Raw genomic sequence first — 25,028 nt, 5'->3', positions numbered from 1 at the left:
GAGTACTCAGTAGTGTACAGTGCAGAGTTTTGCTGATAGTGACCAGTGACCACCACTTTTATTTATAATCCGTTCTCTGCCTGAAAAAAGCGATACACAGCACACAGTGACTCAGTCACATACCATATCTGTGTGCACTGCTCAGGCTCAGGCCAGTGTGCTGCATCATCTATTATCTATATATAATATTATATATATCTGTCTGACTGCTCAGCTCACACAGCTTATAATTGTGGGGGAGACTGGGGAGCACTACTGCAGTGCCAGTTATAGGTTATAGCAGGAGCCAGGAGTACATAATATAATCCGTTCTCTGCCTGAAAAAAGCGATACACAGCACACAGTGACTCAGTCACATACCATATCTGTGTGCACTGCTCAGGCTCAGGCCAGTGTGCTGCATCATCTATTATCTATATATAATATTATATATATCTGTCTGACTGCTCAGCTCACACAGCTTATAATTGTGGGGGAGACTGGGGAGCACTACTGCAGTGCCAGTTATAGGTTATAGCAGGAGCCAGGAGTACATAATATATTATATAGTGAGTGACCACCAGACACACAGTGCAGTTTATTTAATATATCCGTTCTCTGCCTGAAAAAAGCGATACACACAGTGACTCAGTCAGTCACATACCATATCTGTGTGCACTGCTCAGGCTCAGGCCAGTGTGCTGCATCATCTATATATATTATATATCTGTCTGACTGCTCAGCTCACACAGCTTATAATTGTGGGGGAGACTGGGGAGCACTACTGCAGTGCCAGTTATAGGTTATAGCAGGAGCCAGGAGTACATAATATTATATTAAAATTAAACAGTGCACACTTTTGCTGCAGGAGTGCCACTGCCAGTGTGACTAGTGACCAGTGACCTGACCACCAGTATATAATATTAGTAGTATACTATCTCTTTATCAACCAGTCTATATTAGCAGCAGACACAGTACAGTGCGGTAGTTCACGGCTGTGGCTACCTCTGTGTCGGCACTCGGCAGCCCGTCCATAATTGTATATACCACCTAACCGTGGTTTTTTTTTCTTTCTTTATACATACATACTAGTTACGAGTATACTATCTCTTTATCAACCAGTCTATATTAGCAGCAGACACAGTACAGTGCGGTAGTTCACGGCTGTGGCTACCTCTGTGTCGGCACTCGGCAGCCCGTCCATAATTGTATATACCACCTAACCGTGGTTTTTTTTTCTTTCTTTATACATACATACTAGTTACGAGTATACTATCTCTTTATCAACCAGTCTATATATTAGCAGCAGACACAGTACAGTGCGGTAGTTCACGGCTGTGGCTACCTCTGTGTCGGCACTCGGCAGCCCGTCCATAATTGTATACTAGTATCCAATCCATCCATCTCCATTGTTTACCTGAGGTGCCTTTTAGTTGTGCCTATTAAAATATGGAGAACAAAAATGTTGAGGTTCCAAAATTAGGGAAAGATCAAGATCCACTTCCACCTCGTGCTGAAGCTGCTGCCACTAGTCATGGCCGAGACGTTGAAATGCCAGCAACGTCGTCTGCCAAGGCCGATGCCCAATGTCATAGTACAGAGCATGTCAAATCCAAAACACCAAATATCAGTAAAAAAAGGACTCCAAAACCTAAAATAAAATTGTCGGAGGAGAAGCGTAAACTTGCCAATATGCCATTTACCACACGGAGTGGCAAGGAATGGCTGAGGCCCTGGCCTATGTTCATGGCTAGTGGTTCAGCTTCACATGAGGATGGAAGCACTCAGCCTCTCGCTAGAAAAATGAAAAGACTCAAGCTGGCAAAAGCAGCACAGCAAAGAACTGTGCATTCTTCGAAATCCCAAATCCACAAGGAGAGTCCAATTGTGTCGGTTGCGATGCCTGACCTTCCCAACACTGGACGTGAAGAGCATGCGCCTTCCACCATTTGCACGCCCCCTGCAAGTGCTGGAAGGAGCACCCGCAGTCCAGTTCCTGATAGTCAGATTGAAGATGTCAGTGTTGAAGTACACCAGGATGAGGAGGATATGGGTGTTGCTGGCGCTGGGGAGGAAATTGACCAGGAGGATTCTGATGGTGAGGTGGTTTGTTTAAGTCAGGCACCCGGGGAGACACCTGTTGTCCGTGGGAGGAATATGGCCGTTGACATGCCAGGTGAAAATACCAAAAAAATCAGCTCTTCGGTGTGGAGGTATTTCACCAGAAATGCGGACAACAGGTGTCAAGCCGTGTGTTCCCTTTGTCAAGCTGTAATAAGTAGGGGTAAGGACGTTAACCACCTCGGAACATCCTCCCTTATACGTCACCTGCAGCGCATTCATAATAAGTCAGTGACAAGTTCAAAAACTTTGGGTGACAGCGGAAGCAGTCCACTGACCAGTAAATCCCTTCCTCTTGTAACCAAGCTCACGCAAACCACCCCACCAACTCCCTCAGTGTCAATTTCCTCCTTCCCCAGGAATGCCAATAGTCCTGCAGGCCATGTCACTGGCAATTCTGACGAGTCCTCTCCTGCCTGGGATTCCTCCGATGCATCCTTGCGTGTAACGCCTACTGCTGCTGGCGCTGCTGTTGTTGCCGCTGGGAGTCGATGGTCATCCCAGAGGGGAAGTCGTAAGCCCACTTGTACTACTTCCAGTAAGCAATTGACTGTTCAACAGTCCTTTGCGAGGAAGATGAAATATCACAGCAGTCATCCTACTGCAAAGCGGATAACTGAGGCCTTGGCATCCTGGGTGGTGAGAAACGTGGTTCCGGTATCCATCATTACTGCAGAGCCAACTAGAGACTTGTTGGAGGTACTGTGTCCCCGGTACCAAATACCATCTAGGTTCCATTTCTCTAGGCAGGCGATACCGAAAATGTACACAGACCTCAGAAAAAGAGTCACCAGTGTCCTAAAAAATGCAGCTGTACCCAATGTCCACTTAACCACGGACATGTGGACAAGTGGAGCAGGGCAGGGTCAGGACTATATGACTGTGACAGCCCACTGGGTAGATGTATGGACTCCCGCCGCAAGAACAGCAGCGGCGGCACCAGTAGCAGCATCTCGCAAACGCCAACTCTTTCCTAGGCAGGCTACGCTTTGTATCACCGCTTTCCAGAATACGCACACAGCTGAAAACCTCTTACGGCAACTGAGGAAGATCATCGCGGAATGGCTTACCCCAATTGGACTCTCCTGTGGATTTGTGGCATCGGACAACGCCAGCAATATTGTGTGTGCATTAAATCTGGGCCAATTCCAGCACGTCCCATGTTTTGCACATACCTTGAATTTGGTGGTGCAGAATTTTTTAAAAAACGACAGGGGCGTGCAAGAGATGCTGTCGGTGGCCAGAAGAATTGCGGGACACTTTCGGCGTACAGGCACCACGTACAGAAAACTGGAGCACCACCAAAAACTACTGAACCTGCCCTGCCATCATCTGAAGCAAGAAGTGGTAACGAGGTGGAATTCAACCCTCTATATGCTTCAGAGGTTGGAGGAGCAGCAAAAGGCCATTCAAGCCTATACAATTGAGCACGATATAGTAGGTGGAATGCACCTGTCTCAAGTGCAGTGGAGAATGATTTCAACGTTGTGCAAGGTTCTGATGCCCTTTGAACTTGCCACACGTGAAGTCAGTTCAGACACTGCCAGCCTGAGTCAGGTCATTCCCCTCATCAGGCTTTTGCAGAAGAAGCTGGAGGCATTGAAGGAGGAGCTAACACGGAGCGATTCCGCTAGGCATGTGGGACTTGTGGATGCAGCCCTTAATTCGCTTAACAAGGATACACGGGTGGTCAATCTGTTGAAATCAGAGCACTACATTTTGGCCACCGTGCTCGATCCTAGATTTAAAGCCTACCTAGGATCTCTCTTTCCGGCAGACACAGGTCTGCTGGGGTTGAAAGACCTGCTGGTGACAAAATTGTCAAGTCAAGCGGAACGCGACCTGTCAACATCTCCTCCTTCACATTCTCCCGCAACTGGGGGTGCGAGGAAAAGGCTCAGAATTCCGAGCCCACCCGCTGGCGGTGATGCAGGGCAGTCTGGAGCGACTGCTGATGCTGACATCTGGTCCGGACTGAAGGACCTGACAACGATTACGGACATGTCGTCTACTGTCACTGCATATGATTCTCTCAACATTGATAGAATGGTGGAGGATTATATGAGTGACCGCATCCAAGTAGGCACGTCACACAGTCCGTACTTATACTGGCAGGAAAAAGAGGCAATTTGGAGGCCCTTGCACAAACTGGCTTTATTCTACCTAAGTTGCCCTCCCACAAGTGTGTACTCCGAAAGAGTGTTTAGTGCCGCCGCTCACCTTGTCAGCAATCGGCGTACGAGGTTACATCCAGAAAATGTGGAGAAGATGATGTTCATTAAAATGAATTATAATCAATTCCTCCGCGGAGACATTGACCAGCAGCAATTGCCTCCACAAAGTACACAGGGAGCTGAGATGGTGGATTCCAGTGGGGACGAATTGATAATCTGTGAGGAGGGGGATGTACACGGTGATATATCGGAGGGTGAAGATGAGGTGGACATCTTGCCTCTGTAGAGCCAGTTTGTGCAAGGAGAGATTAATTGCTTCTTTTTTGGGGGGGGTCCAAACCAACCCGTCATATCAGTCAGTCGTGTGGCAGACCCTGTCACTGAAATGATGGGTTGGTTAAAGTGTGCATGTCCTGTTTTGTTTATACAACATAAGGGTGGGTGGGAGGGCCCAAGGACAATTCCATCTTGCACCTCTTTTTTCTTTTCTTTTTCTTTGCATCATGTGCTGATTGGGGAGGGTTTTTTGGAAGGGACATCCTGCGTGACACTGCAGTGCCACTCCTAGATGGGCCCGGTGTTTGTGTCGGCCACTAGGGTCGCTAATCTTACTCACACAGTCAGCTACCTCATTGCGCCTCTTTTTTTCTTTGCGTCATGTGCTGTTTGGGGAGGGTTTTTTGGAAGGGCCATCCTGCGTGACACTGCAGTGCCACTCCTAGATGGGCCCGGTGTTTGTGTCGGCCACTAGGGTCGCTAATCTTACTCACACAGCTACCTCATTGCGCCTCTTTTTTTCTTTGCGTCATGTGCTGTTTGGGGAGGGTTTTTTGGAAGGGACATCCTGCGTGACACTGCAGTGCCACTCCTAGATGGGCCCGGTGTTTGTGTCGGCCACTAGGGTCGCTTATCTTAGTCACACAGCGACCTCGGTGCAAATTTTAGGACTAAAAATAATATTGTGAGGTGTGAGGTATTCAGAATAGACTGAAAATGAGTGGAAATTATGGTTTTTGAGGTTAATAATACTTTGGGATCAAAATGACCCCCAAATTCTATGATTTAAGCTGTTTTTTAGTGTTTTTGGAAAAAAACACCCGAATCCGACAAAAAAAATTCGGTGAGGTTTTGCCAAAACGCGTTCGAACCCAAAACACGGCCGCGGAACCGAACCCAAAACCAAAACACAAAACCCGAAAAATTTCAGGCGCTCATCTCTAGTTCTCAGTTGACAACCTTGCTGATTCTGAACCTTGGCTATCTGTTAGTTTCCTGGATAATTGAGTTTTTTTTTTTTTTAAATAAGTCTATGTCACACAATAAATGCTGTGGCGTTACAAGGGAGAACAGGGGTGTGGACCACACTAGTTGTCACCATTTGAGGGGATGATATAAAAATGCCAGCTCCTCCTCAGTGACTAGGAGCAAGGCGCTGCACCCTGAATTATCATGCAGTGGCAGACTGCCAGTTACTGAGGAGGAGCCGGCAATGTGGGTAAAGTCTCTGGGGGCAGCCCAGCATCTCCAGGAGTGATGAAAATTGGGGCATACCATTAACCCATGGTCACTGCCACTTTTCAGATGCAAGCAGAGAAAAAGACCCCAGTGACGCCACTGCCTAAATACTTGCTACATTTATGAAACAGAAAATTGTTGTTTTTTTTGGCACCAGCATGATTTTTAACTGAGATCTATTGACAGTGCAGACTGTCATATCATCTATGAGAAAATTATGGTCAACTCTCATGAAGTAAAAAATAATAATATGGTGTATAGGGCTTGGTAATATAATTGTTCTGCCCACTTGATGATGCAAATTACAATATCAACCCACCAATAACTCCACATTTTTCTACTTCATGTCTCCTGCTTGATAAATTGGGGTAGGTACAGTAGTCTTGATCTAAACACCAAGTGGCCACAGTAGTGCACATTTACCACCACCTAAGGCAACATTTTCAAGGGCAACTAAATCTAAAAAAATGAAATACAAGATGAATGATACGGTTTATATTACTCAGAACTGTATACACTAGTGTTTCTAAGAAGTTCTGACAAATTGTGATTGTACACTAAGCTATTGTTTTGTTTATCAATTGTGTGAGCCTCAGTTTCTGTAGCATCAACATGAATTCTTGCACATAGTCTGATTTGCATGAGAAAAAACTATATACTATGATAAGTCTTTTTTAATGGCTTCAGTTACAGTACACTTCCGAAATTTATATTTTTACATAATAATGCTACATGTCACAAATGGGATGTGGTCAGGATCCCAACGGATTCCAATGGTATGTACTGGGTTAGGCACTAGGGGGAGAGTTATTGTTACGCTTCAGGGGTGTCGGAGGTAAGGGTTAGGCTGCAAAGGGAAGGGGGTGTTGGCAGTTAGGGTTAGGCTGCATGGGGGGGTAACAGTTAGGGTTAGGCTACAGGAGGGGTGGGTTAGGGATAGGGGTAGGAATAAAATACTTACAGATATCCATCGGGATGCCACTGTCGGCATACTGACTGTCGGGATTGTGAATGCCAGAATTTCGTACCCAAGTCTAATTATATAGTACATGCATGGTGTCCAACAAAATATTTATTTTTGTGTTACACGTGCCTCACCCCACCATTATTGTGAGTTAGACATGCATTTTGTACAATGAATAATAAATAAGCAACAAAATTATCCTGTAAAAAAATCCTGTTAATTAACCTGTTTTCCACTGTCCAATGGTCTGAGCAAATACTCTACAGCATAGGACTGGGGATATCTGGGAGGAAGTCGATCATTGCTACCTTCCTCTCCATTAATTGATAAGCCATGTGCTCACCCGCTTGGGGAAGAGAGACGCACACTTGTTTTCTCCTTGTTATTGTAGAAACCGGCCCATGCTCTTTTTCATTATGGCTGGTTAATGATATTGAAATGTCAGATTTACTTTCTATTAGTACATACAGCCTAATTTAGTATCAGTTGCCGTTTTGTTAAATTAGCCAAACTGCAACTGCTAATGATCGCATGCTGGGGGCCGCCCAGCACAGGGCAAGGCTGCCCAGCATGTTTACTTCCACCCAACGATGAGCTCACAATTCAACTGTGATCACATCACCAAAATCGCAGGTTTGTGGAAGCCCCGTGCATACGCAGCCTGGCTGCATATGGAGGTGGACTGATGAAATTTTATCGAATGTAGTGGCCGCGTGTGATGTCATGCGGCTGCCCCTAAAACAGTCCTGACATACCTTTGCTGTCTGGAACACTCCCTCCCAATGCCACGTTGCCACCCCTCCAACGTCCACCACTGTCAATCAAATTGCAATCGCATCCTTCCGGGATGTGATCCCTCCTCTCTCCTCCCCGCTGCACCTCTCAAGCTCTATGACAGGCAGCAGTGCCGGCAGCTTCAAGCTGATCTCCCCTGTACGTACCGCATACACTCCCTTCTTGTGGACATATGTGTAAGGGACACTACTTCTGTGGGCATTATGTGTGGCACTACTACTGTGGGTGTTAAGTGTAATGGCCACTACTACTGTGGGCATTATGTTTGGCACTACTACTGTGGGTATTAAGTCTAAGGTGCACTACTACTGTGGGCATTATGTGTGGCACTACTACTGTGGGTGTTATGTATAAAGGGCACTACTACTGTGGGCATTATGTGTGGCACTACTACTGTGGGCATTACGTGTAAAAGGCACTACTACTGTGGACATTTTATGTGTGGCACTACTACTGTGGGCATTATGTGTAAAAGGCACTACTACTGTTGACATTTTGTGTATAAGGAACACTACTGTGGGCATGGTGTATAAGAGGCACTACTGTGAAGTGTAATGTTTATAAGAGGCACTACTGTGTAGCTTAATGTAACTAAGGGGCGCTACTGTGTGATGTAACGTGAAAAAGGGGCACCACTGTGTCCTAATGTGAATTGGGGCACTACTGTGTGTAGTAATGTGGATTAGGGGTACTACTGTGCATCATAACGTGAATAAGGTACACTACTATGTAGTGCAATATGAATCAGGGGCATTACGTGCAGTGTAATGTGTATAAGATTGCACTGCTGTGTGGCAAAATTTGAATTGGGGGTACTATTGTGGGCCCATACCCCTTTTTTTGTGTCCCTTTATTACATATGGGAGAGCACAAATTTATAGTTTGCAGGGGGCGCCAACACCATAGCGCCGGCCCTGCTTATGCATAATGCCCCGATAGTATCACAGCTTACAGATAATGCCCCATAGAAGCACAACTTACACATAACACCCCAGTAGTAGCGCAACTTACACATAATGCCCCAGTAGTGGCACAGCTTACGCATAATGCCTCGGTAGTAGCGCAGCTTACACATAACGCCCCAGTAGTAGTGTAGCTTACACATAATGCCCCAGTAGTAGCACACCTTACACATAACACCCCCAATAGTAGCAGTGCTTACACATAACACCCCAGTAGTGCAGCTTACGCATAACACCCCAGTAGTACTAGCCCCCACTATCCCGGCCCCCACACATAAACATACATACACACATACACACACTTTCTCCCTCACTTTCCCTCCACTTACCTATTACTGTTTGGCTGGCAGGATCTGCAGCAGCACATCCTCCTCTCTCTGTAGCAATCTGCTGGTCCCATGTAGCTCCGCCCCCTCAGCTCGTGCAGCTCTGTTCCCTCCGTCCGTGTACCTCCTTCTTTAAATGCCCAGCACATCACCATTTAATTATGTGCAGCAGTAAATATTTGCTAATCTTGTAGTACAAAAATGATAGGGAACTTTGCTACTTACCCCAACAAATTTCATTAGAAATTCTCTAGATGATTCTATGTCTATGTAAGAGAGATCGGAAAAATCACCCATCATCCCTTCATCTGTTGCCGGGACTTCCTTGTAAAAGTTCCTTGCTCTGGCATAAAACTGCATCTCACCATCAATCACTTCACTCGTCATCGCAAAGAGTTTCACTGTGAAAACAGGACAAGGATTTTTATTTAGATGCTTGGCATAATTGAAAATAGATAAAAAATAAAGACTGCACAAAGTTGATGCCCATGATTTTCTTTTATTCACTACTCACAAAAAATTCCCTCAATTTTTCATTGCACATTTTAGATAAAATAATTATCTCCTTATACACCATAATAATAAAGTCACCAGTAATACCGTGCATGCACATATCATCTCATACTGAAATATGGCACGTGTGGAATATTTCAAGCTCCTCTTATCTTGTTTTCCTTCTTATACTGTACAGTATTTCTCCTTTGCAGTCCATCCAATTATCAGCAAATGTTCTTGCTGTCCTCAAACTATCTAACAGCTGACACCTTAACTACTGAACGTATTTTACCCAAAAATGCTCAGAATTTGTCAAAAATTTTTGTATGTGATAAAGTTGGAAAAAAAAATTGTAATGAAATATTTAAATGTTTTATAAAAAATATATATACTTAGAGGCTGTTTTGCATTACGCCCTCCCCCCCCCCCCCCCCCACCCCATGTCCACAGGCCCTCATCATATAATCACTCCATTAACCCTCCTCTCCACTAATTTTTTGTAACCCCCCCCCCTTCATTGTCCAGTGTAATTTTATTGTTATTTTAACACACACACACACTCCCCAGTATCCTAATGCTTCATTCCCCCACATCCCTATTAACATTATTTCCCCAAATGCAGAGCGCAGCAGAGTCACAGAACAATGTTGATCAGTCCCCATATTCATGACATTCCCGGAGGTGGCTGCTCTTTGCAGCCTCCAGGTATTTACAGTGGGTGCAAGGTTGGCTACCCCGGTGGCTGCCGCTCAGGGCCAGTTCTACACCATGCAGCGCCCAGTGTGAAAATTTCCACTTGCGCTCCCCCCAAGGCAAAACAGTTCGTTTGTGAAAAATAGGGATGTGGCTTCATAGGGGAGGAGCGTGGCCACAGTTATGCCCCCAGTAGCTGTGTCCCCAGATTTGCCCCAAGTAGTTGTGCCCCCCAGTTTATTTGCCCCTGTAGCTATGCCCCCAGTAGTTGTGCCCCCCTGTAGATTTGCCCCCAGTAGTTGTGCCCCCAGTAGTTGTGCCCCCAGCAACTCTGCCCCCTGTAGCTGGTCCCCCTGTTGTTGTGCCCCCTGTAGCTGTGCCCCCTGTAGCATGGCCCCCAGTATGTGCCCCCAGTATGTGCCCCCTGTAGCAGTGCCCCCTGTAGTAGTGCCCCCTGTAGTAGTTCCCCCTGTAGTAGTGCCCCCTGTAGCTGTGCCCCAGTAGCTGTGCCCCTTGTAGCTGTGCCCCCAGTTAATTTGCCCCCAGTAACTGTGCCCCCTGTAGCTGAGCCCCCTGTAGCAGTGCCCCAGTAGCTGTGTCCCTTGTAGCTGTGCCCCCAGTTGATTTGCCCCCAGTAGCTGTTCCCCCTGTAGCAGTGCCCCAGTATGTGCCCCCAGTAGCAGTGCCCCCTGTAGCAGTGCCCCAGTAGCTGTGCCCCTTGTAGCTGTGCCCCCAGTTGATCTGCCCCCAGTAGCTGTGCCCCTTGTAGCTGTGCCCCTGTAGTAGTGCCCCCAGTATGTGCCCCCTGTAGTAGCAACGCTTTCAAACCCTAAAAGAAAAAAACAATACTTACCAGCCTCGCTCCTGCTTCCGGACCGCTGCTGCTGCTGTCTCCGGGCACCGGCTCCTCCCATAGCAGCGCCGCACTGACACTAGGGGTCAATTTTGACCTCTGGCGTCAGTCAGCGACGCCGGATGCAGCGGGCGCACATGGCGATCACTGCAGCCGGGGAGCAGGGAGGGAGGGAGGATTAGTAGCGGCTCTTGCCACGGCGGCGCCCTCAGGGTAGCCGTGCCCCGGGCAAAAAGCCTGCTTGCCCGTGGCAAGAGCCGCTACTACCGCCAGGTTATACACTGTGGGGACAGCGCTGGCTTCCCCGGCGGCTGCTGCAATCTTCAGCCGCCGGGTGTATACACTGGGGAACAGCTGGCTTCCTCTGTACCAGTTGCTCTCCAGACGGGTAACTTGCATATGCTTCCCCAATGGTTGCTCTTCTGTGCAGCCGCCGGGTGGGGTGTTGCCGTGGGTACCTGATCACTGCTGTCCACATTTATTGGGACAAATTGGAGGAGAAGCCGCAGGTGGGGAGGGGCCGGAGGTCCCTCTGAGATTGGCGGCTGTGTGGAGATTATCTTCCCATGTTCGCCCAGTGGGCGTTTCTGCCTGGTTGAATCAGATGCGAGCATGTCAGGGAAAGCCCAATCTGATGCGACGATGCAAGGCAAGTGGTTAATAGAAGTTGCTCTTGTGGCTTCATCTTATTTCTCAAAATAATACTGGTAGCATTTTTATTTTTTAAATGTACTCTGAGCAAACTTGACTACTCTTCCAGAATGGTTGGGAGGCTTGTGGGAAAGTGGGAAAGTCTCCAGGAGCCGCCTGCACCCAGCTACCCAACTGCCCACTTACCGAGTAAAGTGGGTGGACAAGGTGGACAACGACTACAATGATGTGACCATGCAGCCATGCTCCCATCCACTGCCTTTTTTGCCTAGCAACACCCTTCCCACCCCCTATGACAAGCCACACACCCCAAATCACTTACCACTGATACCTCTTAAAAGTCTATTCATGAAGCAGTGAAAAGAGTGGAGAAGGGAGACAGTGGAGAAGTTGCCCATTGCAACCAATCAGCGTTGAAGCAACATTTATCAAGTGCATTGTATAAAATTATATGTAACAGCTGATTGGTTGCTATAGGCAACTTCTATATAAGACCAGGCATTATGGGGAGAAGCGGTATCAGCATACGTTAAGTGTGCTAATACTGCTTCTCCCTTATGTAAGACAGCAGTTTATGACCAGTAAATGTTAGGGGGTGCTATGTGCCTCTTTCATGCTAGGCAATGTATGAATGGTCAGCGGCACTGACAACTCCAACAACTGTAGCAATGGATTTCAACAGATGCAATTGTTGTTACCCCAGTATCACAGCAAGGTCAGCTCTGCCCCTGGCTGCGGTAGCTGCCAGGTTCTTGGCTATGAGATCTTGCAAATGCCCAGAGGAGCTGGCCGGTGGTGAGACACAGTGCATCATCCAGAGCTGTAACTGTGGGAAGGGGGGGGGGGGGGGGGGCGAGCTAAGGGGGCATGTACCCCAGGTGCAGGATTTGAGGGGACTCTGAGGAGTTACAGAGGAGCAGGGTTTTGGGTTTTTTACCGGCAGTGCTGTGCTGCTCCAGTAAGGCAGCAGACGGCTCCCAGGGCAGTGCCTCTGACCCACCTGTCAGCCCGGAGCAGGCTCCGACACTGTGCGGGTGAGCTCCAGTACCTGGGATCTCTCCTATGCCGGCTACTGTCTTAAAATCTCTTCTTTGCCATGCAGTGCTGCGACTAGCATGCAGTGCACCATACAAGCTATAGAAGCGACCTATTGGTGCTGTGCTTTTCAGCAGGCTATGATCTCGGCTGCCTGCCCCAGGCTTATGCTTGTTAACAGGTGCAGTGTTATTCCCGGGTTAAATACCGGATCAGGTGCAGTGTGAATGAGTTGCCGGGTCGATGCACCCTGGGACACGTTCACTGCATAGGGAGAGACGGCGTGGAGATGATCTCATCTCCAAGCGCCACCTCCGCAACCATCCCCATTGCCGGCTCCGCCCCGGCAGTGTGCAAGGGTCCAATGCCGGGTCCCATTTCCAATTCCCGGTGGGACCTGGAATTGCGATGTGAAAGAGATATATCTGACTCTTCTTCTAGCAAGAGATGCATCCTACATTCGTGTGAATATTTACTTCTTTATATTGTGAATTTAAGTGTACAGATTTATCATATCCGCATTAAAAATATTGATTATATAATAAATATGCCCCTAAGTACAATATGAGATGATTAAAAAATCTATGTGATAGAGTAGGACTGACCTGATGGGAAAGACTTTGGTGCAGTTAGACAGCTTAACAGATATTCCAATATAGGGGGTCATTCTGACCTGATCACACGCTAGCTATTTTTTGCAGCGCAGCGATCAGGTCAAAACTCTGCAAAACTGCACATGCGTATGCACCGCAATGCGCAGGCATGTCGTACGGGTACAAAGTGGATCGGTGCTGGGCGATGGATTTAATGAAGAATCCATTCACACAGCCGATCGCAAGAAGATTGACAGGAAGAGGGCGTTTATGGGTGTCAACTGACCGTTTTCAGGGAGTGGTTGGAAAAACGCAGGCGTATCCATGCGTTTGCAGGGCGTGTGTCTGACGTCAATTCCGGGACCGGACAGGCTGAAGTGATCGCAGCAGCTGAGTAAGTTCTGAGCTACTCAGAAATTGCACAAAACTTTTTTGTAGTGCTCGGCTACACATGCGATAGCACACTTGTAAAGCGAACATACAGTCCCCTATAGGTGGCGACTATCTGTTCGTAGCTCGGCAGAAAATAGCTAGCGAGCAATCAACTCGGAATGACCCCCATAGTGTAGAATGCAGCTTGGAGTGTTCATAGTAAACAGTATTTGGCGAGTGCAGAGTTTCCAAAGTGTTCATATACCACTTGCATCTTAGGTATAATAGTGGAGAGTGTAGTAGATGGAACAATGATATACAGTATATGTGTGGGTGGCAAGTGGATGTGTTGTCCCCATCGCCTGTGTTTTTCCTCCTCTACAGTGTTTTTTTGTTTCTTTCTTTATGTGGCCTATGCATCCCTGTGTGATTATTTCCTTTCTTCTATACTGTTATACATTTCTGGATGTGGATAATGGGACTTATTCCGGTTGGATCGATTATGTTCATGTGCAGAACAGGTCCTGGGCGGCCCAGGTGAGCAGTCTATGTCCAAGACAAGGGGTGGAGGAGGTAGTCTGTTATCCGGCGGAGGGGGGAAGTTCTAGAGCGGCACCCCCATGTTGGCTCCTGAGCACGACGATGATTGTGACCATAAATCCCAAATAATTAGCTGCTCCCCCGTAGTGGAAACAGGGAGTGGCACCATTATGTCAGGAGCACTGGAGGCGGGCCCTGTACCTCTTTGGAGCTGTCACCTTTCAAAGGGATCATATTAATTCTAGAGATGAGCGGGTTCGGTTTCTCTGAATCCGAACCCGCCAGAACTTCATGTTTTTTTTCACGAGTCCGAGCGACTCGGATCTTCCCGCCTTGCTCGGTTAACCCGAGCGCGCCCGAACGTCATCATGACGCTGTCGGATTCTCGCGAGGCTCGGATTCTATCGCGAGACTCGGATTCTATATAAGGAGCCGCGCGTCGCCGCCATTTTCACACGTGCATTGAGATTGATAGGGAGAGGACGTGGCTGGCGTCCTCTCCGTTTAGACACTTGATTTACTAATTTTGGGGAGCATTAGGAGTACTCAGTAGTGTACAGTGCAGAGTTTTGCTGATAGTGACCAGTGACCACCACTTTTATTTATAATCCGTTCTCTGCCTGAAAAAAGCGATACACAGCACACAGTGACTCAGTCACATACATACCATATCTGTGTGCACTGCTCAGGCTCAGGCCAGTGTGCTGCATCATCTATATATATTATATATCTGTCTGACTGCTCAGCTCACACAGCTTATAATTGTGGGGGAGACTGGGGAGCACTACTGCAGTGCCAGTTCTAGGTTATAGCAGGAGCCAGGAGTACATAATATTATATTAAAATTAAACAGTGCACACTTTTGCTGCAGGAGTGCCACTGCCAGTGTGACTAGTGACCAGTGACCTGACCACCAGTATATAATATTAGTAGTATACTATCTCTTTATCAACCAGTCTATATTAGCAGCAGACACAGTACAGTGCGGTAGTTCACGGCTGTGGCTACCTCTGTGTCGGCACTCGGCAGCCCGTCCATAATTGTATATACCAGTGACCTAACCGTGGTTTTTTTTTCTTTCTTTATACATACATACTAGTTACGAGTATACTATCTCTTTATCAACCAGTCTATATATTAGCAGCAGACACAGTACAGTGCGGTAGTTCACGGCTGTGGCTACCTCTGTGTCGGCACTCGGCAGCCCGTCCATAATTGTATATACCAGTGACCTAACCGTGGTTTTTTTTTTTCTTTCTTTATATATACATACATACTAGTTACGAGTATACTATCTCTTTATCAACCAGTCTATATATTAGCAGCAGACACAGTACAGTGCGGTAGTTCACGGCTGTGGCTACCTCTGTGTCGGCACTCGGCAGCCCGTCCATAATTGTATACTAGTATCCAATCCATCCATCTCCATTGTTTACCTGAGGTGCCTTTTTAGTTGTGCCTATTAAAATATGGAGAACAAAAATGTTGAGGTTCCAAAATTAGGGAAAGATCAAGATCCACTTCCACCTCGTGCTGAAGCTGCTGCCACTAGTCATGGCCGAGACGATGAAATGCCAGCAACGTCGTCTGCCAAGGCCGATGCCCAATGGCATAGTACAGAGCATGTCAAAACCAAAACACCAAATATCAGTAAAAAAAGGACTCCAAAACCTAAAATAAAATTGTCGGAGGAGAAGCGTAAACTTGCCAATATGCCATTTACCACACGGAGTGGCAAGGAACGGCTGAGGCCCTGGCCTATGTTCATGGCTAGTGGTTCAGCTTCACATGAGGATGGAAGCACTCAGCCTCTCGCTAGAAAACTGAAAAGACTCAAGCTGGCAAAAGCACCGCAAAGAACTGTGCGTTCTTTGAAATCCCAAATCCACAAGGAGAGTCCAATTGTGTCGGTTGCGATGCCTGACCTTCCCAACACTGGACGTGAAGAGCATGCGCCTTCCACCATTTGCACGCCCCCTGCAAGTGCTGGAAGGAGCACCCGCAGTCCAGTTCCTGATAGTCAGATTGAAGATGTCAGTGTTGAAGTACACCAGGATGAGGAGGATATGGGTGTTGCTGGCGCTGGGGAGGAAATTGACCAGGAGGATTCTGATGGTGAGGTGGTTTGTTTAAGTCAGGCACCCGGGGAGACACCTGTTGTCCGTGGGAGGAATATGGCCGTTGACATGCCAGGTGAAAATACCAAAAAAATCAGCTCTTCGGTGTGGAGGTATTTCACCAGAAATGCGGACAACAGGTGTCAAGCCGTGTGTTCCCTTTGTCAAGCTGTAATAAGTAGGGGTAAGGACGTTAACCACCTCGGAACATCCTCCCTTATACGTCACCTGCAGCGCATTCATAATAAGTCAGTGACAAGTTCAAAAACTTTGGGTGACAGCGGAAGCAGTCCACTGACCAGTAAATCCCTTCCTCTTGTAACCAAGCTCACGCAAACCACCCCACCAACTCCCTCAGTGTCAATTTCCTCCTTCCCCAGGAATGCCAATAGTCCTGCAGGCCATGTCACTGGCAAGTCTGACGAGTCCTCTCCTGCCTGGGATTCCTCCGATGCATCCTTGCGTGTAACGCCTACTGCTGCTGGCGCTGCTGTTGTTGCCGCTGGGAGTCGATGGTCATCCCAGAGGGGAAGTCGTAAGCCCACTTGTACTACTTCCAGTAAGCAATTGACTGTTCAACAGTCCTTTGCGAGGAAGATGAAATATCACAGCAGTCATCCTACTGCAAAGCGGATAACTGAGTCCTTGACAACTATGTTGGTGTTAGACGTGCGTCCGGTATCCGCCGTTAGTTCACAGGGAACTAGACAATTTATTGAGGCAGTGTGCCCCCGTTACCAAATACCATCTAGGTTCCACTTCTCTAGGCAGGCGATACCGAGAATGTACACGGACGTCAGAAAAAGACTCACCAGTCTCCTAAAAAATGCAGTTGTACCCAATGTCCACTTAACCACGGACATGTGGACAAGTGGAGCAGGGCAGGGTCAGGACTATATGACTGTGACAGCCCACTGGGTAGATGTATGGACTCCCGCCGCAAGAACAGCAGCGGCGGCACCAGTAGCAGCATCTCGCAAACGCCAACTCTTTCCTAGGCAGGCTACGCTTTGTATCACCGCTTTCCAGAATACGCACACAGCTGAAAACCTCTTACGGCAACTGAGGAAGATCATCGCGGAATGGCTTACCCCAATTGGACTCTCCTGTGGATTTGTGGCATCGGACAACGCCAGCAATATTGTGTGTGCATTAAATATGGGCAAATTCCAGCACGTCCCATGTTTTGCACATACCTTGAATTTGGTGGTGCAGAATTTTTTTAAAAACGACAGGGGCGTGCAAGAGATGCTGTCGGTGGCCAGAAAAATTGCGGGACACTTTCGGCGTACAGGCACCACGTACAGAAGACTGGAGCACCACCAAAAACTACTGAACCTGCCCTGCCATCATCTGAAGCAAGAAGTGGTAACGAGGTGGAATTCAACCCTCTATATGCTTCAGAGGTTGGAGGAGCAGCAAAAGGCCATTCAAGCCTATACAATTGAGCACGATATAGGAGATGGAATGCACCTGTCTCAAGTGCAGTGGAGAATGATTTCAACGTTGTGCAAGGTTCTGATGCCCTTTGAACTTGCCACACGTGAAGTCAGTTCAGACACTGCCAGCCTGAGTCAGGTCATTCCCCTCATCAGGCTTTTGCAGAAGAAGCTGGAGGCATTGAAGAAGGAGCTAAAAGGGAGCGATTCCGCTAGGCATGTGGGACTTGTGGATGCAGCCCTTAATTCGCTTAACAAGGATTCACGGGTGGTCAATCTGTTGAAATCAGAGCACTACATTTTGGCCACCGTGCTCGATCCTAGATTTAAAGCCTTCCTTGGATCTCTCTTTCCGGCAGACACAGGTCTGCTGGGGTTGAAAGACCTGCTGGTGACAAAATTGTCAAGTCAAGCGGAACGCGACCTGTCAACATCTCCTCCTTCACATTCTCCCGCAACTGGGGGTGCGAGGAAAAGGCTCAGAATTCCGAGCCCACCCGCTGGCGGTGATGCAGGGCAGTCTGGAGCGACTGCTGATGCTGACATCTGGTCCGGACTGAAGGACCTGACAACGATTACGGACATGTCGTCTACTGTCACTGCATATGATTCTCTCAACATTGATAGAATGGTGGAGGATTATATGAGTGACCGCATCCAAGTAGGCACGTCACACAGTCCGTACTTATACTGGCAGGAAAAAGAGGCAATTTGGAGGCCCTTGCACAAACTGGCTTTATTCTACCTAAGTTGCCCTCCCACAAGTGTGTACTCCGAAAGAGTGTTTAGTGCCGCCGCTCACCTTGTCAGCAATCGGCGTACGAGGTTACATCCAGAAAATGTGGAGAAGATGATGTTCATTAAAATGAATTATAATCAATTCCTCCGGAGACATTGACCAGCAGCAATTGCCTCCACAAAGTACACAGGGAGCTAAGATGGTGGATTCCAGTGGGGACGAATTGATAATCTGTGAGGAGGGGGATGTACACGGTGATATATCGGAGGGTGAAGATGAGGTGGACATCTTGCCTCTGTAGAGCCAGTTTGTGCAAGGAGAGATTAATTGCTTCTTTTTTGGGGGGGGTCCAAACCAACCCGTCATATCAGTCACAGTCGTGTGGCAGACCCTGTCACTGAAATGATGGGTTGGTTAAAGTGTGCATGTCCTGTTTTGTTTATACAACATAAGGGTGGGTGGGAGGGCCCAAGGATAATTCCATCTTGCACCTCTTTTTTCTTTTCTTTTTCTTTGCATCACGTGCTGATTGGGGAGGGTTTTTTGGAAGGGACATCCTGCGTGACACTGCAGTGCCACTCCTAGATGGGCCCGGTGTTTGTGTCGGCCACTAGGGTCGCTAATCTTACTCACACAGCTACCTCATTGCGCCTCTTTTTTTCTTTGCGTCATGTGCTGTTTGGGGAGGGTTTTTTGGAAGGGACATCCTGCGTGACACTGCAGTGCCACTCCTAGATGTGCCCGGTGTTTGTGTCAGCCACTAGGGTCGCTAATCTTACTCACACAGCTACCTCATTGCGCCTCTTTTTTTCTTTGCGTCATGTGCTGTTTGGGGAGGGTTTTTTGGAAGGGACATCCTGCGTGACACTGCAGTGCCACTCCTAGATGGGCCCGGTGTTTGTGTCGGCCACTAGGGTCGCTAATCTTACTCACACAGTCAGCTACCTCATTGCGCCTCTTTTTTTATTTGCGTCATGTGCTGTTTGGGGAGGGTTTTTTGGAAGGGCCATCCTGCGTGACACTGCAGTGCCACTCCTAGATGGGCCCGGTGTTTGTGTCGGCCACTAGGGTCGCTAATCTTACTCACACAGCTACCTCATTGCGCCTCTTTTTTTCTTTGCGTCATGTGCTGTTTGGGGAGGGTTTTTTGGAAGGGACATCCTGCGTGACACTGCAGTGCCACTCCTAGATGGGCCCGGTGTTTGTGTCGGCCACTAGGGTCGCTTATCTTACTCACACAGCGACCTCGGTGCAAATTTTAGGACTAAAAATAATATTGTGAGGTGTGAGGTATTCAGAATAAACTGAAAATGAGTGTAAATTATGGTTTTTGAGGTTAATAATACTTTGGGATCAAAATGACCCCCAAATTCTATGATTTAAGCTGTTTTTTAGTGTTTTTGGAAAAAAACACCCGAATCCAAAACACACCCGAATCCGACAAAAATAATTCGGTGAGGTTTTGCCAAAACGCGTTCGAACCCAAAACACGGCCGCGGAACCGAACCCAAAACCAAAACACAACCAGAAAAATTTCAGGCGCTCATCTCTAATTAATTCATGGTCAGTGGTTGAGGTGGTTGTAAATGGCTGTAGTCAGGAAATGACTGGAGTCAGGCCATCACTCACAACTATTTTTCAATATCATAAAAAATAAACAGTGTATTACCTAATCCACATTTACTTCACAGTTTAGCTTACTCCTCTGTTACTATGCTATGTTTACCACAACAGTTTAAAAACTTACTCGCTATAGAAAATGTTCAAGAGCAGTACATGCTTTGAATGCATTGAAATAAAGAAGCATCATATAAAAACTAGAGATGTGCAGATTTGGATTTACTCGGTTCTTAACGCAAAAATTAACGCGAGTTCAGATTTATCCAATTCTTTCTTATTGGTTATCCAAAACATGTGACATCCGAAAGCAAATAAGATTCCATTTTAAGATCCGGGTAAATCCGGGTAGATTTAAACCAGCACATCTCTAATAAAACTATGTTGCATTGCCAGCACTTGCTTATATAAGTAAGAATACTAAATCATGTACACACACAATAGAATTAATTTTATTTTCACATCCATTTAAAGGCCTATGGCTAAGGTCCCTTACAAAATCCAAACACATGGAATCTGTGCAAGGAAAGGCCAAAATATGCATACTTTTTTTTAGGTAATACAGTGGTTAACAGAAATGATTAAATATGTTATCATAGTACTATGGTAGTTCCACCCAAAAATATAGTGCCTGATTTTTGGAATGTTTACACATTTCTACAGTATATCAAATACAAGGTGCTTGACAGATTTTGCAGTCTGACTCAGAACTTCAAAATAAAGCTCCAAAATTCCAATCAGCATGACTCAGATTCCGGGGTCTATGGGCATCTCTCTGCCAACACTGACAGAGTCCTGGCTGTTCATCAGAAAACTAATACTGTCTTGATTCGTTTACCAAGGTCAGCAATTTCATTTCAAACTTGAAGTTACCAGGCCAAAAATTCTTTTCATGAGTACATGTGGTGCTGTAAGTCATGTCTCTTTTCCAAAACTCCCCTCAATTTGGGAGCTGATTACTGAACATTTCCTATTTTTTTTTTTATATGAATTTAGTTTGATAGGAAAAATGAACATAAGAAAATGTACAGTATATTACGGTGTTCATTCTAAATTCTACAATAATAGTATATACAATAAATATATGAGAGTCTTTAAAGCATGATAATAAACAGCATGGATATAGTGTATGAGTATAATGGGTATTATGCAACTCATACTTTAAAATACAAGGATAGTACAAGTTAAAGAAAAACTCAGTGACCATGTAAAAGCACAAAGATGGCTGTCCCCAGTATGTATGTATATATGCAGGTCATGGAACTTCGAGTTGACTACATTATTTGGTGTGGCATGTGGACAGTAGTTAGTGATAACTGCACTTTAGATCAACTATGTGCCTACCTCCCACACAATCATCTTCACACAAATTTAAGCAGCTAAATATATAAGAATTGGAAATTCCATGGTAGTGCCAATAGGTGTCATTGCACCAAGCCTGACACAGGGAGCCCAGTTGGCATTACTGTCAACTGTAGTTGCTGCTGCCGACTCAGTTCCTCCTTCGTTTGTATATAAAACATATTTTTTTACTTGATTTGTTTCTTTTTCTTCAAATTTTTATAGAGATTGGTATGCAGCAATTATTTATGTATTACCAAATTTATTACTGTGGTTTTTTCTTTCTTCTACATATGTAGAGCTGTGTCAGACCTGTAGTAAAGCCTATTTTTCTATATAGTTGAAATCATTTTTATTTAGTTTACAGCACTGTGAGATGCATAAGAAAAAATAATAAATATGAGAGAAATGTATAGATATAAAGAGATGGAAAGAAATAGGTTGACCATTCGTTGACTCGACTCACATTTATTACGATAAAGAAACTGGCAGAAATTACTAGATGTGCGGCGGGCACTTTTCGTGTTTGTGTTTTGGTTTTGGTTCTAATTCCACTTTCGTGTTTTGGTTTTGGCTTGGTTTTGCCAAAACCACCCTTTCGTGTTTTGGTTTTGGTTTTGGATATGGATGAATTTTGAGAAAAACACAAACAGCTAAAATCACAGAATTTGGGTGTAATTTTGCTCCTACGGTATTATTAACCTCAATAACATTCATTTCCACTCATATCCAGTCTATTCTGTACACGTCACACCTCACAATATTGTTTTTAGGCCTAAAAGTTGCAACGAGGTGGCTATATGACTAAACTAAGCGACACAAGTGTGCGGCACAAACACCTGGCCCATTTAGGAGAGGCGCTGCAGTTGCAGACAAGATGGCACTATTCAAAAACTAGTCCCCAAACAGCACATGATGCAAAGAAGAAAAAGAGGTGAAATGAGGTAGCTGGATGGCCAAGCTAAGCGACACAAGTGTGCGGCACAAACACCTGGCTCATCTAGGAATGGCACTGCAGTTACAGACAGGATGGCACAAAAAACCTAGTCCCCAAGCAGCACATGATGCAAAGAAGAAAAAGAGGTGCAAGATGGAATTGTCCTTGGGCCCTACCACCCACCCTTATGTTGTATAAACAGGACATGCACACTTTAACAAACCAATCATTTCAGCGACAGGGTCTGCCACACGACTGTGGCTGAAATGACTGGTTTGTTTGGGCCCCCACCAAAAAAGAAGCAATCATTCTCTCCTTGCACAAACTGGCTCTACAGAGGCAAGATGTCCACCTCATCCTCCAATTCCTCACCCCTTTCACTGTGTACATCCTCCTCGCAGAGTATTAATTTGTCCCCACTGGAATCCACCATCACAGGTCCCTGTGTACTTTCTGGAGGCAATTGCTGGTAAAGGTCTTCCCGGAGGAATTTAACATTCATTTTGATGAACATTATCTTCTCCACATTTAGTAGAAGTAACCTCCTACGTCGGTCGCTGACAAGGTTAGCGGCTGCACTAAACACTCTTTTGGAGTACACACTGGAGGGGGGGGCAACTTAGGTAAAATAAAGCCAGTTTGTGCAAGGGCCTCCAAATTGCCTCTTTTTCCTGCCAGTATACATACGGACTGTCTGACATGCCTACTTGGATGCTGTCACTCATATAATCCTCCACCATTCTTTCAAAGGTGACAGAATCATATGCAGTGACAGTAGACATATAAGTAATCGTTGGCAGGTCCTTCAGTCCACACCAGATGTCAACTTTTGCTCCTGACTGCCCTGCAACACCGCCAGCGGGTGGGCTAGGAAATCTTATCCTTTTCCTTGCAGCCTCAGGGGCGGGAGAAATTGAAGGACGAGCTGTTGACAGGTCACGTTCGCTTGAGTTGACAAATTACTAACCAGCAGGTCTTTGCACCTCTGCACACTTGTGTCTGCTGGAAAGAGAGATGCAACGAAGGCTTTAAACCTAGGATCGAGCACGGTGGCCAAAATGTAGTGCTCTGATTTCAACAGATTGACCACCCTTGAATCCTGGCAAAGTGAATGAAGGGCTCCATCCACAAGTCCCACATACTTTGCGGAATCGCTCTGTTTTAGCTCCTCCTTTAATTTATCCAGCTGCTTCTGCAAAAGCCTGATGAGGGGAATGACCTGATTCAAGCTGGCAGTGTCTGAACTGACTTCACGTGTGGCAAGTTCAAAGGGTTGGAGAACCTTGCACAAGATGGAAATCATTCTTCACTGCGCTTGAGTCAGCTGCATTATCCCTCCTTTGCCTATATCGTAGGTGGATATATAGGCTTGAATGGCCTTTTGCTGCTCCTCCTCCATCATCTGACGCATATAGAGTGTTGAATTCCACCTCATTATCACCTCTTGCTTCAGTTGATGGCGGGGCAGGTTCAGGAGTGTTTGCTGGCGCTCCAGTCTTTGGCACGCAGTTGCAGAATGCCGAAAGTGGCCCGCAATTTTTCGGGACACCGACAGTATCTCCTGCACACCCCTGTCATTTTTCAAAAAATTCTGCACCACCAAATTAATTGTATGTGCAAAACATGGGACATGCTGGAATTTGCCCAGATGTAATGCACGCACAATATTGGCGGCGTTGTCCGATATCACAAATCCCCGGGAGAGTGTAAGTGGGGTAAGCCAATGCGCGAAGAATGAGGAAGTGGTTCTTCTTGATCTTTCCCTATTTTATCCTCAATTTTTGTTCTCCATTATTTTTTGTGAGTTATATAAGACAATATGCGGCACAGGAATGACTGATGGACAGGACACTACCACTGGTCTGATGCAGCACAACACAACAACACTGTAAGGGACGTTGTTGTTGTTGTTGTTGTTGTTATTATTATAAGTCAGCAGTGGACATATAGCAGCAGCGTATATCGTCACTTGAATGACTGATGAACAGGACACTACCACTGCTTTGATGCAGCACAACACAACAACACTGTAAGGGACTTGTGGTTGTTGTTGTTATTATTATTATACGGCAGCAGTGGACATATAGCAGCAGCGTATATCGTCAATGGAATGACTGATGAACAGGACACTACCACTGGTCTGATGCAGCACAACACAACACTTTATCCAGCTACACTGGATATATGGCAGCAGAGAACACCAACACTGTGACTGGCTGGACTGATGCAGCACAATACATTGACTACACTGGACTGGACTGGACAGCACAACACAGCACCACTTTATACAGCTACACTGGCAGGAGAACACACCAACACTGTGACTAGCTGGACTGATGCAGCACAATACACTGACTACACTGGACTGGACTGAGCAGCACAAGACTCGCCACTCCACTTTCCCGCCACCCCACAGACACTGAACAGTGAGGACACGTCCTCTCAATACACTCACAGAGACTGGAGTGAAAATGGCCGCAACGCGCGGCTCCTTATATGGATTCCAAATCCCACGAGAATCCAACAGCTGGATGATGACGTTTTGCCGCATTCGGGTTACTGAGTCAGGAGGGAAAACCCGAGCCTGGCTCGGAACCGAACTCGGAAGGCTGAGAACCGAACCCGCTCATCTCTAGAAATTACTAGTTACAAATGAGGTATTGCAGTGTGAGTGGGAATCAGTACCGGATCTTGCCACGGGCAAGCAGTACTTTTGCCCGGGGCGCCGGCGACCTCCAGAGGGCGCCGCACCATGGCAAGATCCGCCACT

General features: G+C 46.6%; 1 protein-coding gene across 1 annotated transcript in view; it reads right to left on the bottom strand.

Moving 5' to 3' along the window:
- Positions 1-25,028, bottom strand: part of NTMT2 (N-terminal Xaa-Pro-Lys N-methyltransferase 2) — a 180,764-nt gene that overhangs the window by 62,871 nt on the left and 92,865 nt on the right. The window contains exon 2 of the mRNA XM_063940296.1: positions 9,062-9,237. Within this exon, the coding sequence (XP_063796366.1) occupies positions 9,062-9,237 (176 nt within the window). The remainder of the gene's footprint in view (positions 1-9,061; positions 9,238-25,028) is intronic.

The sequence above is a fragment of the Pseudophryne corroboree genome, chromosome 9, assembly GCF_028390025.1.
Source record: "Pseudophryne corroboree isolate aPseCor3 chromosome 9, aPseCor3.hap2, whole genome shotgun sequence".
Lineage (NCBI taxonomy): Eukaryota > Metazoa > Chordata > Amphibia > Anura > Myobatrachidae > Pseudophryne > Pseudophryne corroboree.
The sequence above is the reverse complement of the archived record's forward strand: the minus strand, read 5'-3'. Positions and strand labels throughout refer to the sequence as shown.